The 16359-nt window shown below is 49.5% G+C and overlaps 2 protein-coding genes and 1 long non-coding RNA gene across 3 annotated transcripts; 2 read left to right on the forward strand and 1 right to left on the reverse strand.

Annotated features, from left to right (window-relative positions):
• Positions 1-3655: 3655 nt before the first annotated feature.
• On the reverse strand, positions 3656-6550 carry LOC127610492 (uncharacterized). The gene is made up of 2 exons (XR_007964874.1): positions 6403-6550; positions 3656-3924 (listed from the first exon to the last, which is right to left on the reverse strand). It is a non-coding gene; the product is annotated as an uncharacterized LOC127610492 (long non-coding RNA).
• Positions 3760-8799, forward strand: LOC127610466 (transmembrane protein 26-like). The gene is made up of 6 exons (XM_052080665.1): positions 3760-3956; positions 4570-4666; positions 4920-5012; positions 6529-6728; positions 6842-6921; positions 7221-8799. The coding sequence occupies exons 1-6, from the start codon at positions 3760-3762 to the stop codon at positions 7514-7516; spliced, it is 963 nt and encodes a 320-aa protein (XP_051936625.1). The 3' UTR covers positions 7517-8799.
• Positions 8800-10260: 1461 nt separating this feature from the next.
• On the forward strand, positions 10261-14684 carry perp (p53 apoptosis effector related to pmp22). Its single transcript, XM_052080673.1, has 3 exons — positions 10261-10573; positions 11897-12037; positions 13237-14684. Exons 1-3 carry the CDS (start codon positions 10369-10371, stop codon positions 13446-13448), a joined length of 558 nt encoding a protein of 185 aa, XP_051936633.1. The 5' UTR covers positions 10261-10368; the 3' UTR covers positions 13449-14684.
• Positions 14685-16359: the final 1675 nt, after the last annotated feature.

Raw genomic sequence — 16359 nt, forward strand, 5'->3', positions numbered from 1 at the left:
CTCCCTTTATGAGGCAATTTAGTCATCGCTCGGGGTTGCTATGGCGACGCCAGCCGTACTCGCAGGCAACCAAATGACCTTATGCAAAAAGCCGCTCGCCGTTTGGGACCGCGTTGCCGCGGCGAGGTTAATCCCCGCGCCGCTTCTGCTGGGGACAAATGAAGAATGTGTTCACATCCATGTAAAACATCTGTGGGCTGTTTAACGCACATGAGCCAAGAATAGGGGGCAGGGGGGGGGGCAGCTGAGCACCGCATAACAGCCTCTTGTTTTGAATGCAGAATCCACAGCACTTTTCCAGCTTCCAGTGGGGGGAAGACAGAAAGGAAAATGAAGGCAAGGTTGTTTGACGGCAAATCTCCTCATTGTCTGAGATTCCACCGTGGAAAAGCTCCTCGGCGGAGCTCGGCCGCTCGCAGCTGTCGACACAGAGAACGAAGGAGAGAGAATGAGTCACCTCGTAGCCGTTTCAAGTGCAATTTCTTGCATTGCGAATGCCTGACACGTGTGACCGCGCGCGGGCCAGCCGGCGGTTTTGGGAACAAGCGCTTATTTGAGACACCTGCTTCACTTTTCACCCCGGCAACGTGAGCCTTTATCGGAGAGAACAAAATAAGAAAAGACGACGGCCAGAACATCAACTGCGGATTGATGAGGGAACGTGGGCATGAAAGTCATCGAGGGGCAAAAAAAGCAATCCCCAAAAGACAGCGGCTTTCGGAGGTCGTTTCAGAACAGGACGGAATGTCGTCAAAAGCAACGGTTCAACATTCATCCAATGACTTCTGGCTTGGCTCGAAGATCTTCAAGGAAACAATTCCTCCACTTTGCCACATCCAATATGGCTGCGGCTCTGAGGCATTCTACTGTCGCCTGTGTTTGTAAATGTTATCAAGAGCATCGAAAATGTGAACCAAAGGAAGTGCAGGGTATTCATAATTGGGCCCGCTGATTGCTGCGTTCATTTTTCGAAGCGAAGAAGCTTTTTTATTTACCTTTACAGGTTTCGACCTGAACTGGCCCCTTTTTCAGAGGTTTTCAGCTGGGCGCTCTGATGTTCCTAAAAAGAACAACAACAACAAAATAATTGTGCATACAAGGCAGACCGCATGAAGATCATGAACCAAATATTTGGGTTCCCGCCCGCCCCAATGCATTTCAAGAGCAGCCCTCAAGTCAGGGCAGCTCGGCATTTGATCAACGCTGTTGGCTCGCTGGCGTTGACGTCACTCAAATTCCAATCCAGCCAGCAAATAAACGGCTCCGGCAGCTTTTCTTTGCCCGAATACGGAAAGAATGGAAAGGGATCCTTTTGAGAACAATGTGACTTATGCTCACCCGCAATAAACTTGGAACTGAGCCTTTTTGGTTTTGGGTTTTTTTTGTCTGGAAAATCCGTGGGAGGTTACGCCACTTCATTACGTGCTGTTGAGCGCCACCTGTTGAGACAACAAGAAGGCCTCATCATCATCGTCATGACACAGGAATTGACCTTTTTTTGCTACTGTTTTCCCTACTGCCGCCAAATATCTTTGTACCATGCCGGTGGAGATCCGAGAGAGAAAAAGAAAAGATGATGATGCACATATCGGAACAAAGACAGGAAAAGCCTGTCTCCCTTGCAAGGTCACGGGCCAGCCTGTTGTTTCCCCTCGCCACCGTTGGCAGGCTGGCTGGGCCCACTTATTTCAGAACAGGTCTGCCTGAGCACAGTGTGTGTGTGTGTGTGTGTGTGTGCGCCCGGGCGGACTTTGCATAGTGAGAGACTTCCTGCACAGGCGAGATAATGAGATATGTGATTAGAATGTCTGATAAGGTTTTTATGTGACTGCGGAGACAATGTGCAAGCTGCTTGGTTTATGCAAGCTTGTACAAGTAGTGAAAGTGAAGGCACACACACACACAATCAATTTCACGTGTTGTGTTGAACAGGAAATTGTCACGATCTGCCCGAAGCGATAATGATCGCTCCGTGCAGAACGAAAAAATAGAGGATTGGATCCCCGGAAAACAGACAACGAAAGAATTTTCTCAAAGCAAAGAGTGTCTTTAATGACAAAAACAGAAAGAGCCCGACAGGGAAAAAAACGGAAACACAAAACGCTGGTCAAATAAGGACCAGGGAAGAAATAAGGAAACAACTGAAAACGCTCGCTGAAAAACAAAGTGCGAGGAGCTACTGATTAGGCAATATCTAAGTATTCAATTTAGTGACTAACGCGAATGGCAAGAGTAAAGGCCGCAAGGCAAGAAGGCAACGAGTAATCTACAAATAGAGGAGTTAGCACGAGAGATCAATGGCACGGTGAGGAATTCTCCGGCAGTGGGAGAACTGCCGGAGTCTCATTAATATAGGAGGGTAATCAGCCCGAAATTACGGACAGGTGCGCAGATGGCGGGTGAGAAAACCCGCCACCTGCTGGCGGACACGCGACGTGACAGAAATGACATAACGTCCAGCACAATCAGGTCATTTGTTGAACACTAAAGAAGGACAGCGTTGAGGGACTTGCTTTTTTTATGACTGCTGTTCTTGATTAAAAAAAATGTTTCTTTTCCGAGTCCACCACAAGATTTGTGTGACCCCTGGTCGATCAAAAAGTTTGTCGCAATAGTGTGACACTCTCTTAACAATCAGTTGCTTTTCTGACAGTTTGCCATTAAATAGAGAGTGGTTAACTTTTTTCTTTTTTAAAATAAAAAGGTCGTACTTTTGACTGAAAATCGTTATATCACATAACGTTGGACTTTTTGTTTTGAATAGCGTGATATCGTGGGGTATTATTCTTTTTTATTGAAAAAAATGTCACGTCTTTCTTCTTATTCTACCTTTGGACTGAAAGCTCTGACTCGGTAACAGTCAACGTTTGTTCAAGTGTATTATAAAGACATTTTTACTTCAAAAACCGTGCGCTATTTTGTGACGTTGAACTTCTCCCAAATTCTTGAAGGACAAAATGCACTTTGAAGAGCGATTGGGTTTCCCTTCGACACTGCGTCGGAGTGCCGGGTGGGAACCGCTGGTGGCAAGCGGTCGCCCTCTAGCGGCAGCAAACAGAATCACTCCCTAAGAGCAGTTGAGTTGGATGTGCAACTCCTTCGAACAGTGGATTCGCGTTGACTCTTGAAGAAATGCTTATTAAACAACAACAACAAAAGCTTTTGTTGGACTACATTTTTATTTCACATTGTCGCGGCGTCTACATTTTAACGTGAACGTCATTTCAATGTTCTTTTCCTTCTATTCAGCAGACGTACCAATGAAAACGTTTCAAAACATTCTCTCGAGCCGTTGAGGCGTCTCCAAAGTTTTGTCTGGTCGCGTAGTCTCGTAATTCAGCTTTTGTCTTGCTATTTACTTCTTTAATGTATTGATTGTTCATCATAAGCCTCCGGCGACGATGTCATTAATTTCACGTCGGTCATGAGAGTGAAAACGACGCGAGTATTCCATTATCGAAATGAAGTGCGCATCGTGCGGAGATCTCTGGCGCCCTCTTGCGGGCGTTGCTCTTTGCAATTGGCGTCGCAAGAATCCGCGTCGCGTTCTTCTAAAGCGAATGGCTTCACGCGGCGGCCCCCTCCCCGCTCCAACTCCCACTCCCGCTCGAGGGTGGAGCTGCAACTTTGAGACCACTTTTTTGGGGGGGTGGAGGGTGTCGATGTTGGTGCGAGCGCCGCAAATTTCATCGCGCATATGTCGAGTTGATCGGTGGGGAGTGCGGAGCGTAGCGGCTGGAGGAGGCGGGGAGGCAAAAGATGATGCTGAGCGTGTTGAAGTTGACGTGCGCCATTGCGACCAGGGCGCTCTTTGTCTTGGTGTCGCTGGCGGGCGTGTGGCGGGTGACGTGGGTGAAGGGCGACCACATCTTCTGGCTGCTCACGCTGCTCTTCGCGCCGCTTCTGCTGGAGATGGTCGTCACGCTGAAGAGGAGGAAAGGGCAAGATTACAAATGGTAAAAGAAGCGCGCGGCAGCTCCCGCCTCACTTTGCCCCGCAAGCGAGGCTCCGGTCTTCTGCCGCTATTGTTAATCGGGACAATGTGGACTGGGTGGTCCCCCCCGCCGCCCTAAATAGAAATCCCGCAATCGAAAAACAACATCTTTGTCGTTCCTTAGTCGCGTGGAAGCATGGTGTTGACAAACAGGCCAGCTCCAAATGCAAGTACAGTACTGTATAGTATAGCCGGGGGGGTGGGGGGGCGGTTACGATCGGAGCCGGCCGGCCGGCCGAGATGACCGTCGCCGTTTTGGATTTCGGATTGAGGCGCAGTTGTTCCCACGTGAGAGACTCGCGATGACACCCATCCATCATTGAAATGTTAAGATGCGCGCAGCAAAAGAGGAAAGGGAGAGCAACTCCTTTTGCTACGTTAACAATAGGCCTTTTTCGCATGAAAACAGGGGAAGGGGGGGGACCTTTTCCCGTCAGCGTTTCCCCTGAGCTCGTTCAAGACAGGATGTCCAAAAGTGGACTGAAGTCGACCTCCGACGCGAAATGTACAAATGGGTCTCGGAGACCGGTTCCTTCCCGGCATTCTCATGGAGACTTTTGCATGTTCCCTTTCAGGTTTTCCCCTCCCATCTTCCTCTTTCTCATCAGTATCATTCCCTCCATTTGGATCCTGGAGCTGCACTACCAGCAGGACAAAGCCGGCGACCCTCAGGTACAAGCGTCGCCTCAATCAGAGAGCCCGTCGACTTATTTTGGGAAGCCGCTCGGCTCACCCCGCCGTCGTTGAAAACGCAAACATTTTGGAAAAGAGGACGTCTGCACCCGCTCTCGTCTGCTTTTTGACGCCGCGATCGGGTGTTTTCTGAAATGCGGCCCAATGCGGGACCGGACTTGCGATGCCGCGTGGCTCCCGGATGAACGTGACCTCCGACGTAGCTCTTAGCAGAGGCTCTCCTTGGTTGCAGTGCAAGAAGCTCGACTCCTGGGAAAACGTGAAGCGAGTCATCACCCTGAATGAGACCACGGGGGACAACCTCACGTACCAAAACTACCTGGAGGTAAAGCCGACTTCCCCCGGTGGATTATTAGCCCGCCGTGACGTGTCGCCAGGTTATTTTCTGATTGATGGGAAAACAGGGTCTGTCACGTTTGCGAGGTGGCGGAGGACCCCAAAAAGCAGGCAGGAGGGAGGAGCAGGCTGAACTTGACCAATTGTATTCAAACAGAGAAAAATAAATCCTAAACAAACTAAATCCAAAGTAGCAAACAAAAATCATGACTAAAGCTAAAACATAACAATGAAGTAAAGATGACTGAAACAAGCATGACAGTAGCAAGAGCAAACAATGAGCCGACACCGAGTGTTCGGGTTGGGAGTCCTTTTAAAGCACTCATTACCTAATGACCAACAGGTGTGCAGCTGTAGGGAGAACCCTGCAGTGCCACCTGCTGGTCACAAACCCAATCATGACAGGGTCAGTGGTCAGAGGCATGCCCCAGATAAAGCCGTTTGCTGTCACCCGTCTGGATAGTCTCAAAAAAAAACAAAAACCTCTGCACACGTGATTTATGTCAGCAGTTGACTCACTCGGTAGATTTAGTCTGGAATCATCATCCATTTCTGAAAATTTGAGGTTTGTCAAGCGCTACTCCCATTTCCAAATCAGTCGGGCGATCGGATCATCCGAAGCTCCCGTTTGGCGTTTGCTCCCCCAAAGTGTTTGTTCAGCATTTCGTCAGCAAGCCGCCGGCGTTCTCCGCAGACCGCGGATCCAAGCGCGTCCTAAATTTAGGGCCGCAAAACGGGTGGGCTCAGCGGCCGCTGCGCTGGCGACGCCTTTTCCCCAAATCAAAAGAGCCGTGGGCTGTAAAAGGCAACTTTCTGATGTGAGCTCTTGGTGCAGTCAAGCTTTAAAATCTCAGACAAATTGGCTTCGCAGTATGGGGAGAATAAACACGGCAGGAACATTGCACAAAGACGCCAGTGTTGACGTCACGCATGCGGTCTCCGAGACCGACCGTTGGGGCGGCTGAGACAAAGAGCCTTCTCAGCAGTACTGGCCGCAAAAAAGTCAGCAAAAGTTGAATGGCGCCATCAAGGCACGAATGGACGCAAGCGCAGCTTCAATGGCGCAAAAACGCAAGGTGCCGTTGGAAACGGGACACGGCACGTCCAAACCAGGTTTTCCGTCCTGCGACCGACGGCAGAGCGATCGCCAAGAGAAAATTTGCACAAAGGAGAAGAGAAGTGGTTTGATAAGCGGCCCCTGGGGAACTCCACAAGGCAAACTATCCGCTCCCGTAATGGTTTTATGACCGCCACTACGGCATTGGAAATGCGAATGTGCGAGATGGCCGCAAAAGAGAGCCGCCTGCTACCTTTGGCTTTTCAGGGTGGGGGTCGGCCCTCCAATAACATCCGGCGGGGTCTCGTAACAGCGCTCTAACCCGGTGAGCTGCGTGCTACAAGAGCCCAAGCCGAGTGTAAACACATCCAGATGTCCACTTGGGGAGAAGCAAGCTTTTGTGGGCGTGGGTGTGGGTGTTTTTCTTCATGGTTTCCGCCTTTTCCAGAACATCAACCAGGCGCTGTGCTCCAACGAGTGGATCCTCGCTCTTCATCAGATCCTGCTGGTTCTCCTCATCGTGGGAAAGTGGCTCCTGCCCTTGGGGGGCGGCGTCACCAGAGACGAACTCTCTCAGCTCCTTCTGATCTTCGTCGGCACGGCGGCGGACATCCTGGAATTCACCAGTGAGACGCTGTCGGATGTCAAGTGCGTGCCGAGCCGCGGCCTTTCCGACCCTGGTCAATATGAGAGCAATCGGTGCCAACTGCCGGGTATGACCCGTGTCGACCCGTGTGTCACCCGTGTGTCGTCCTTTCCAGAGAGAACAGTCCTCAGTTGGTCTATATCATCTTGGCCGTATGGACGTGGAGCATGTTGCAGTTCCCGCTCCATTTGGCTGGTGAGTAACTAAATCCAAAATCGAGAAGAATAACGACAAAGAATGAAGACGCGTCGGCTCGGCCCAGGGCAGTCCTCGGTTTGAGTCGACCGGCGGATCTCCGTCGGGCGCTCGGCTCTCTCGGCGGCGGAGTGAGATGGCGAGGTCGCCGACGTGACACCCGCACGTCACCGCGTGCGCCTGCGTTTTCAAAGTCAAAGCGATTGGACAGCTGCGTGTAGTCGGGGAATGAATTGCGCTCGTGTCTTCCCGTGGGCGTCGAAGGAGAGCCTTGACATTTTCCTGCTTGTTTGCGACAGTGGTGAATTCCAAGTCGGACTCGTCGGACGAGCGGGAGGTACGCCAGGTGTCCCTCCTGACCAAGCACAGCACGGACATTTGGGGCATCGTGGAGGCCTTGTTTATCCAGGACGGCCCCTTCCTGACGGTGCGGCTCACGGTCATGACCTACTTCGACGTCTTCCACCAGATGCTGGTCTTCTTCGCCATCAAGAACTTCCTGGTGGTCATTTTGAACGTCTACAGGCTCGCCGTCATCTGCCAGGACTTCAGACTTTCTCGGAGCGGCGGCGGCACGGCCGGCGCCACCCCGTAACGAGGTGGAATCGAAACATCGGGGCCGACGGGGAAACCCTGAGTGATCCTCAAATATTTTGATTTTGGACAAGGATACCTTTTGCCTCGTGTCCCTCAAAATCAGTTCATCGGGAATAGTTGCCTTTTCAACTTGGGTGTACGTGCTACGTCGCTCTCTCGCTAAGCTCACAGGACAGTCGATCAGTTCTCATGGAGGACCGGACTGGAGTAACCGCGGCGGTGCTAAAGCCGAACAGGAAAAGAGGAAGCGGGACATGGAAAAAAAAAAAAGAGAGGGTGTCGGTAGGTTTCTGGATGCGTTTGAAAAGTGTGTTAGCAGACTACTCAACTCAACTGTAGAAAGCACCAAACAGTCAAACTAAGATCAAGTCTGAAACAAAAAAAGCCAAATAAGAATAGAGTCCTCAACCCCTAAAACGACTTTTGACTTCCCATCCCAATTCTTGCAGTCTGAGCGTGAGGTGGGATGACGTGGGAAAACGCCTGGTCTGTGCCGAAGTGCTGACGGGATGGCGAGATTGGAGGAACTTAGTCAGGAAAGTGAAAGAGCGCAGCGCGCTCGCGTGCAAACGCTGGCTAATGATGGGACAGGATTTGCTTTCATGCTGACTCAGACTGTTTGTTCCTGTGTTTTGCTCGACAGTAACACGCTTTTCTAGCATTGAGGTCGTTTTTTGAACTGCTATAAAAGAGGCCATAAAAGTCTCCTGGGAGTATCCCATAGCGAACACAGTCATGCACTGTGAACTGCGCGTCTTGGGGGACAAGCGCATACGTCCGTAAGGGATTTATTTTCATTCCATTTCTGTTGTCATTGTTTAAAAACACTACTTTTTCTTTTTTATGCTCCTTTAAATGAGCCTCAAAAAGGAATCTGTGCCTTTGTCCAGATTTTTCTATGAATTTTTACATCAAAATTAAAATATTCGTGCGATACCAGTAATCGTTCAAATGATTAGATGTGCCTTTCCAGCACGACATGTGGTTTGTTTCATGTCCATCCACCGCGATTTCAAACGTGAATGACGTCACTTATTCGAGGCGGTGTCAGCTCCCGTGCAAAAACAGACAAATGTCGCCTCCCCGTGGACACTAGAGTAGGAACACGTTACTCGTGAGGCAATCCGCTCATGAGTTCGTGAATCATTACCTGACACTTTTGTGGAGAGAAGTAAGAGAATGTGTTTACTAGCCCATAAATACATCACACTTACTACACAGGACATCAAAGGTCACCAAAATACCTTGACAAGTTTGTATCTTTACGTGGATAAATAAATGGAGACGAAAACGAGAAAAAGGCTGAAGCACACTGCGGAGTTGACAGGCTCATGCTTCGGGCGACCATCACAAGTGACAGAAGACAAGCTTGACGTTATACTCTGACCTCAAATGCCAGTCAAGATTCCGCCACAGGGCGAGACTCGCTTTCCCCTCAGCCACCCCCGCGTCGCCCCCATTACAGCGGACAACCCGAAATATTGCAAGTTAATTCAATTTATTTTGAGTTTATTAAAAATAAAGAAGACGACATACGGCATATTTATATTAGGCCCTGAAGATTCAACGATAGATAGTTGCAGAATGCGGAATAATGCTGCTCCCAGAATGCACCGCGATAGATGTGACGTCATGACGTGTTTACTGTCGCCTTCCCCTTGAATTTTTATTTCTGTTCCTCCACATTAGTTTTTTTGAATCGAGATAATTTCAAGACACACAGAAGGGGAAAATAGTGTTCAAACACACGGTCATGTGTTTAATGGTTCACTTAGCAGTCCTCGTTGACTTTATTAGGCCCGACGCGACTCGATAATGGTTACTCTCTGATCGTTTAGCCTGCTAGCTTGTCAAAGGAAATGTCTTCCCGGTTAAAACTTGTTGCCTAGGCAACCGCAGACGGACGTGCACCGTAAATACTACACGTACCAGAATGCACCGCGATAGCTCGCCACGACGTCCTTTTCGAGTCCAATGTTTGCTTCACGAGATTACGTTCATCTTTAATTCGAAGTAACCGTATTACTTCGCTTATCCTCACGAGGGTTGCGAGCGTCCAAAGTAAAATCCGTTCACATTATAGTTTGTATTTTAGCCGCGCTCACCGCGTATGCCGTTTATGCAATGGACAAATGTTTTATACCTGTCATTGTAAATGTATATAATTCCCTAAATCATATTTGGCGTTTTTGAAAACCAAGAAAAAGAATCCAACAAGAAGACAGTTGCCTTGGGTCAACCATTAGTAACAAGCACATTGTTATTATTATTGTTGTTGTTGTTGTTGTTGTGACAATAAGTGAAAAATGACCGGTGAAGATATTGGGGGAAACAACCGAGTGGCCTGAATGTTGTTGTTCTGCATTTACTCACCTCAACTCAAGTGTATTTCTCGAGCACTTTAAAACAACCATTGCTGTATACAAATGTCATACACACAACAATAAAACAACAGAGACGGTAGAAAGCACCAAACCGTAAGACTACGGACGCCACTTGGCACGACCGTGACCACCAGCACCGTGGGATCGAACGGCGTTGCTGACATCCGTGCGTGACGACGTAACATGACCCAATCCCTTCCGAAGAACTCAACTGGGTTGGGCTTTCTTTGCGAGGCAGACAAGTCCAGCCCTGTACGTCCCAAACCGGGTTGACGGCTGCATTGCAAACTCGGGTGGGGCGTTTTCTCCCCCACCCTCTCCCTCCCCTCCTCTCCCACATAGACGGGAAGGAAAAAAAAGCCAGCCAGCCAGCCAGCAGCGCCGCACACCACCACAAGCAGGCAACCGCGCAAGACCGCTCGAGGCTCCCGTTTTGCTCGCTTCCTCGACTCGACCGACGCTCGCCATGTTCCGCTGCGGGATCGCCTACCCGCGCTGCAGGTGGATCGTGCCCCTGCTGCTGCTCTTCGCCATCATCTTCGACATCGTCGCCATCGCCGCCACGTCGGGCTGGGTGACGGACGAGGAGGGCAAGACGCACTACGCCAGCATGTGGGAGCAGTACCACGGACGCAACGACCAGTGGGAGAGCAAGTCCCTTATGGAGTTCTGTAAGTTGGCGGCGGCGACGCGGGCGTACTTGGGCGGAAAATGCGGCACCTCGCGCGGAGAATTCACTTCAGAATGAGGAGGGCTAGGGAGGCCTAAACTTTGGAATCCTCTGACACCCCCCCCCCCCCCCCCCCAAGCGGCGGTAAATAATTTCGGGTTGGTCGTTGATGACGTCACGCCAAGGCGAGTACAATTCGGAGAATCGGGGAGAAGTTCAACAGACCCGCTGGTCGCTGTTGGACGCCAAACGGGAGCGTTGCGGTTTGTGAGAAGAGCCAACCTGTCCAACACGTCTCGTCCGCGTGCGCGTGCGTGTGCGAGACGTGCCCCGGGCTCGGTATCCAGGCATGAGCACAAACTCACACGTCGCCGCCAATGAATAATTGAAGGTGTTGGCTGATCCGTGCACCAACGACAAAGTCGACGGAACGCAAGGCTTGGCCCGAATGTCTGCTGCACTTACAGCGAAGCGGCTTGATTCCACACCGAATTTTCTTTCACCGTTCATGTGAAAACAAGGCACCTATTCAACTTGCGTGTTTTGTTTTTTAAAGTGACCGCAAAGAGTTGCGTTTCCCACATGGCAATGCAATGACCGGATTGCAAAGTGCGTCTGTTCGATAGCAAAATACGGGCCTAAAATCTGACACCAAACATTTTTGGGGTGAATCTGTTCTCAGGAAGCAGTCTGTCACAAGCAAACAGAATATCATTTTCCTGAAACTTGTTTCTGAGCTTAATTGGTCAGTATTTGGAATAGCTTTTAAGAGTAGTCATTTTTCAAAAAAAGTTTTTATAACGTGTACATTTTTGTATTTGTTAATACCATATATGTCAACAAATACTCATCTGTGTACGTACTGTAGTTGATAGTTCACATTAAAAAATGTGATTAAAAAAAAGGTTAAAAATGTGCACACAGCATGAGGATATCATAACAATCAATAAATACAGTCTTTTAGGTGTACATGCAATTTTCTAAAAAAAAAAAAAAAAAAAAGTGTACCGTACTGTACTTTGACACTAGCTTCCGCAAAGCACGCTTGGAGAGTTTTGCCCTTCTCTTCCACACGTGTTCCATCTGGAGTGCGTCACGTGGTGCCGCAGAAGGCGAGCGTGCTGTCGTGGGGTGTGGCGGACCTTGCTTGGTATCAGCCAGGCCCATAAATCATCATCGCAACCATTGGAGCTCCACAAACTCACAATGTCGCAGGCGTAACTAACGTTACCGTACATGCGGCGTGACTTTAGAAGATGTCGTTTTTTTGTTGGTTTTTTTTTTGGTCCTCACGAGACTCTGTGTTTGTGTGTTGCACGTGCAGCGTGGGCGCAGGCGGTGGCCGCCCTGATGATCCTGGGCCTCCTCATCCTCATCGGCGCCTTCATCCTGTCCTGCGTGGCGCTGTGCTGCACGCTCAACGTCACGCTGCTGCCCGTCATCGGAGTCATGCTCATTGTCGTCGGTAAGAAACGCGCGGCCGCCTTTGAAAGAGGCCGCCAAAAACAAATAAGGTACCGCGGCGACCCAAATGTCCGCACTTATTTGGCGTCCAAATTCAGGGGGGGGGAAGTGTGAAGCGATGAGAGATCGGGCCGAGTCAACCGGAACCGCGTGAAAGTGAATCGAGTCGGTTTTTGTCAGGCTGCGTGTTTTGGGGGAGTTTGAGTGAAGTCGTGGTGAGCGTTTGGGGCCGCGTTACCACGGAAAAAGGCTCCCGACGGTCAAAAAGCGCCCCTCCCCACACTATTCTACGCTGCGTGCCGTTACCCGGGGGACCGAGGCGTCACGCCTTGCGGACGGCAAAGGCTTTGGCCCGCCGACCGCCGCCGTTTCACGCGCAGACGTGAGCGACATTCCCCTTTGTTGGAAGCCTTTGCAAAAGACTTCCGCCAGCGTTGGCTCACGTCGGGCTTTGCTGTGGGAGTGCTGACCAACAAAAGGTCACGCAGAGGAGTGACAGCGGGGAGCGCTAAGCGTTGCCGCTTTCTGTAAGCCGGTGGGAGGGGGCCAGTCCCAAAGTTTGGGAAGAGGAGCCAGAATGGCACCCGGCGGTGACGTCACCTTCTTCTGAAGGACACAAAAATGGCCGACTTTTCTTGAAGTGACGGGACTTCGGTGCCTCCACCGAGTGGAGCTCGTCGGCCATTTTGCGCCGGCCATCGTTTGTGACGGGAAGCGGCGGCTTGTTATTCCCGCTCGCGATGACGCCGCGGCTCTGCTTATTGTCCGCCTCATCGAATCACAAGTGACTCAGGCGTCAGTCGTGGAAAGGAACGCCCTGAGAAACAATCCTGTACAGTTGCCTCCTGCCGCTTTTCAACTCCTGACTTCCTCAAATGCTAATTAGGTGGGGGGGGGGGTTCTCTCCTCGAGTCAAAACTCATCCCCGATGGGTGTCGACGCCTTTTTCTCAAGAAGGCGCAACAGGCAGCCCGCGAGTCCGAATATGATTGCTTCGTTGTGACTCTGCGCCAAGTTGCCGATGAGGAATATTCCGCTGCAAGCGTGTGTGGCTTTGGCGTGAAAGTATTTTCCTCACAGTGTCGTCAGCCGCGCCCCGGGCCCACGCTCGGCCAAAGCGCTTTCGGTCACTCGCGTGACAAAGTCGAGGTCGCGGCAAAGCCGTGCGCCTTTGAATAAATGTTGAATTTGTCTGTGCAGTGGTGCTGCAGGTGATTGCCCTGATCATCTACCCGGTCAAGTTCAACGAGCAGATCTTCGAGGGCCACTACTACTACACGTGGGCGTACGGCTTCGGCTGGGGCGCCACCCTGCTGTGCATCGGCTGCGCCGTGCTCTTCTGCTGCCTGCCGCGCTACGAGGACGAGCTCACCGGCCTGGCCAAGACCAAGTACATCTACACGTCCGCCTGAAGCCCCCCCCACGACCCCCTGGCCCCGCCCTCCCCAACCCCCAGAAGCGCGTCTTCCTCCGCCTTGGAACATTTGTACACTTTCACCCCAATTGAAGATGCGGGTCGCATCGGCGTCGGCGGTTGCGGCCGTTTTGTCCTTCTCCGTACGAAACCTCACCCAAGTGCCTGCGCATCAATGGCAACGGAGTGGCAGCAATTGTTGCGGCATTTTTCATCTGGACTCCATGACTTGGACTCTTTGATCCCCATCCACCGCTCCGGGATCCAAAATGCTTCGGCGGTCATTCTGAAGTGTTTGTTCCCGGGTCATCCATCCGCAACTCTCCAACAATCCGGAGCGTTGCTTCGGGGGGCGTGGATGGAAAAAAGGGGTCCCCAGCCTGACGATAAAATGTGCTTCAATGTCATCCTTGCGCCTTTCTTCTTGGCATTTCTAATGCTCAGTTCTAAAAAAAATTATTATTTTTTTTTTTGCCTGCACGCTCTTCATTTTGTATTAATTATTTCTCGTCAAGAGGCTCGAGGGGGGATTAACTTTGCTTTGCATTAGAGGTGATTTCATTGTGCTAAAATCGAATGTAATTTGTGACATTTCAGTCTTTAGAGAAATTAGGATTTGAAAAAGATATCAGAGTGTGTGTGTAAGCTGACATTATTGTGACATTAACAACAAGGGAGGGTTGTTGTTGTTGTTGGTTTAAAGGGAGCAGTATGTACTCCAAATGTTCAGAGTTTGTTTGTTTTTTTTCGAAACCGGTGTTTTGGGGTTTTAGCAAAGGAGGGAACTAGCATTATTCAGCGTGAAAAACACCCAAACTCTTGGTCTGATGTGCCTTACCTACTCAAATGTCTGATTTTTGCATCAAAATACTGTACAAGACCTCCTCGTTTGATGTATTGAGTGAATTAACAACAAAAAGAGCAGATTCCAGTCAGAAAGTCGTGTCAAAAAAAAAACAACAACGGCTGACACGGCATTACTGACAGGCTCAACCAAAAGTCTGATCAATATTTGAAAATGAGAATTGATCATGGCAGGTTGCGTGCGTGTGTGTGTGTGTTGTCCTACTACTGTTTTAAGACTTTTTCATTCGTTCCTGTGGGTATGTCACGGGTGCTGTCGTTAACGAGTTGCCCCTCATTGTTCTTCTGCTGTAGTTAGTGTGAAGCGAGTCTCTTCTTTTTTTTTGTAGTTTGTGTATTTTTATGCAATAAACTCTTTGTTTTGACTAAATCAACTTGTTTCTCCGGTGAGTAAAACACCACACCTCAAATAGATGGCTAGCAGGTGGCGCGTGCCACTTGAGACGCCACGTTGGGAAAGAAAGCCACCTCGATCCATTCGCTCTACAACAGAAGCCGAAACACAATGTGGACTCTCGGAGCAATAGAGTCTTTATTCACAATACTTAGATTGTATTTCAAATCATGCTCCTCTATTTGTGTATACTGTTACAAAAACGCTTTGTACTCTGCAGCCAATTAAAAACAAAAGCAGAATTCAGAACCATTTTGATTTCAAATAAATATGAAGGGGAAAGATATCAAAGTAAGCAGATTGAGATCGTGAGAATTATAAAGAAACAGGAGGATTTTTTTTAATCACCCGATGAGCTGAATACAGTTAGTATTTATTATACTACTGTATATATATATATATATATATATATATATATATATACATTTTTTTATGCAACAGTTGATGCCATAAAACTGTCTGTAAAAATAATGATCAAAAATGTTTGAGATGAGAAAAACGTCCAAGCTCCAGAGAGGATTTTGTTGAAGGATCTGATGAAATCCCAGACCTCTGTTATGTTGACGTTTTTTTGGTGGAGATAAGGAGCCTCTGAGAGGGACGCCACACCAAGTGCGAATCAGCTGAACTGACAGAAATGATAAACAACAGGCAGAGAACATTAACCTTCAAGCTAAACAACTGCCGGAAATGCCGAGCTCAATGCTCAACGACAGACAGCCGCAGTACTGCGAAGCAAAGCCCTGAACCGAGAACGGGGCCGCTAACCTTAAAGCTAAAGGGGGGAAAAAAGGCAGGAATGTGAAGCTTCATCCTAAACGACTGGCAATCAATGCTAACCAAAATGGTAAACAATTGACAGTCGTGCCAAGCTCGATGCTAAACAAGTGACAGGAATGGGATTTCAGTGTGACACGATGGACAGGCACAAATGGTAAACTTGAGGAAAACAACTGACGGGAATGCTTAGCTAAACGCTAAAGCCCACACTCGCACTCCGACCGGCAGTCAAAGTGGGCTGTGTGCAAACAGGTTGCTGAACTTTGTCCTCGCTTTCTCAACGCACACAACCGCAGTGATAAGCAGCCAGTGACTCACACCCACCGGGCCCCACCCTGGGAAGGGCCTCTGTGAGGAATCTGACTTGTCCCAAGCCCAGCGTTTCCGTGCGTGTCTGTTGTGTACTGAGTGACAGCTTCATGACGCTATGACTCTGGTGTGAAATAATAGCAGGCAGGCGGGAGAAGGTGTTTTTACGTAGAGTCGATGTTGAAGTGAAACCAAAGACTCAAACCCGGAAGTTGCGGAGGGTGGCAACTTCTCCTGATGGCCTCCTTCGCTCAACCCCCCTCACTCCCAAGCCTTAAGTCGACTTCCTGCGACTGCAACAACTTTGAAAATCAATACATCAAAATACATCGACGCTGAAAAGCGAATCAGCTCTCACGTTCACTTAGGTTTCCAATGTGTTTGTAAATTGAGGGGTTCGTTGTTTTACAGTGGATGGCTCTTCTTTACGAAATCCATTAATGCAGTTTATAAGGAGAAAGAAAAGTGGAAAAAAACCTCTTCGCCTCCGAACGGATGAACGAGAACATCCCTTCCAGTCACGAAAACACTTCCTGCTTCTCTTTAGCCAATCAGACGCAAG

The sequence above is a fragment of the Hippocampus zosterae genome, chromosome 11 (genome assembly GCF_025434085.1).
Source record: "Hippocampus zosterae strain Florida chromosome 11, ASM2543408v3, whole genome shotgun sequence".
In the NCBI taxonomy this organism is placed as follows: domain Eukaryota; kingdom Metazoa; phylum Chordata; class Actinopteri; order Syngnathiformes; family Syngnathidae; genus Hippocampus; species Hippocampus zosterae.

Excerpts from the sequence above, each read along its gene's own strand:
- LOC127610466 (XM_052080665.1), top strand. The coding sequence starts at position 3,760 with ATGATGCTGAGCGTGTTGAAGTTGACGTGCGCCATTGCGACCAGGGCG. Across the intron at positions 4,667-4,919 it reads ACAAAGCCGGCGACCCTCAG|TGCAAGAAGCTCGACTCCTG; the intron begins GTACAAGCGTCG and ends CCTTGGTTGCAG. Across the intron at positions 5,013-6,528 it reads CGTACCAAAACTACCTGGAG|AACATCAACCAGGCGCTGTG; the intron begins GTAAAGCCGACT and ends CGCCTTTTCCAG.
- perp (XM_052080673.1), top strand. The coding sequence starts at position 10,369 with ATGTTCCGCTGCGGGATCGCCTACCCGCGCTGCAGGTGGATCGTGCCC. Across the intron at positions 10,574-11,896 it reads CAAGTCCCTTATGGAGTTCT|CGTGGGCGCAGGCGGTGGCC; the intron begins GTAAGTTGGCGG and ends TTGCACGTGCAG. Across the intron at positions 12,038-13,236 it reads AGTCATGCTCATTGTCGTCG|TGGTGCTGCAGGTGATTGCC; the intron begins GTAAGAAACGCG and ends TTGTCTGTGCAG.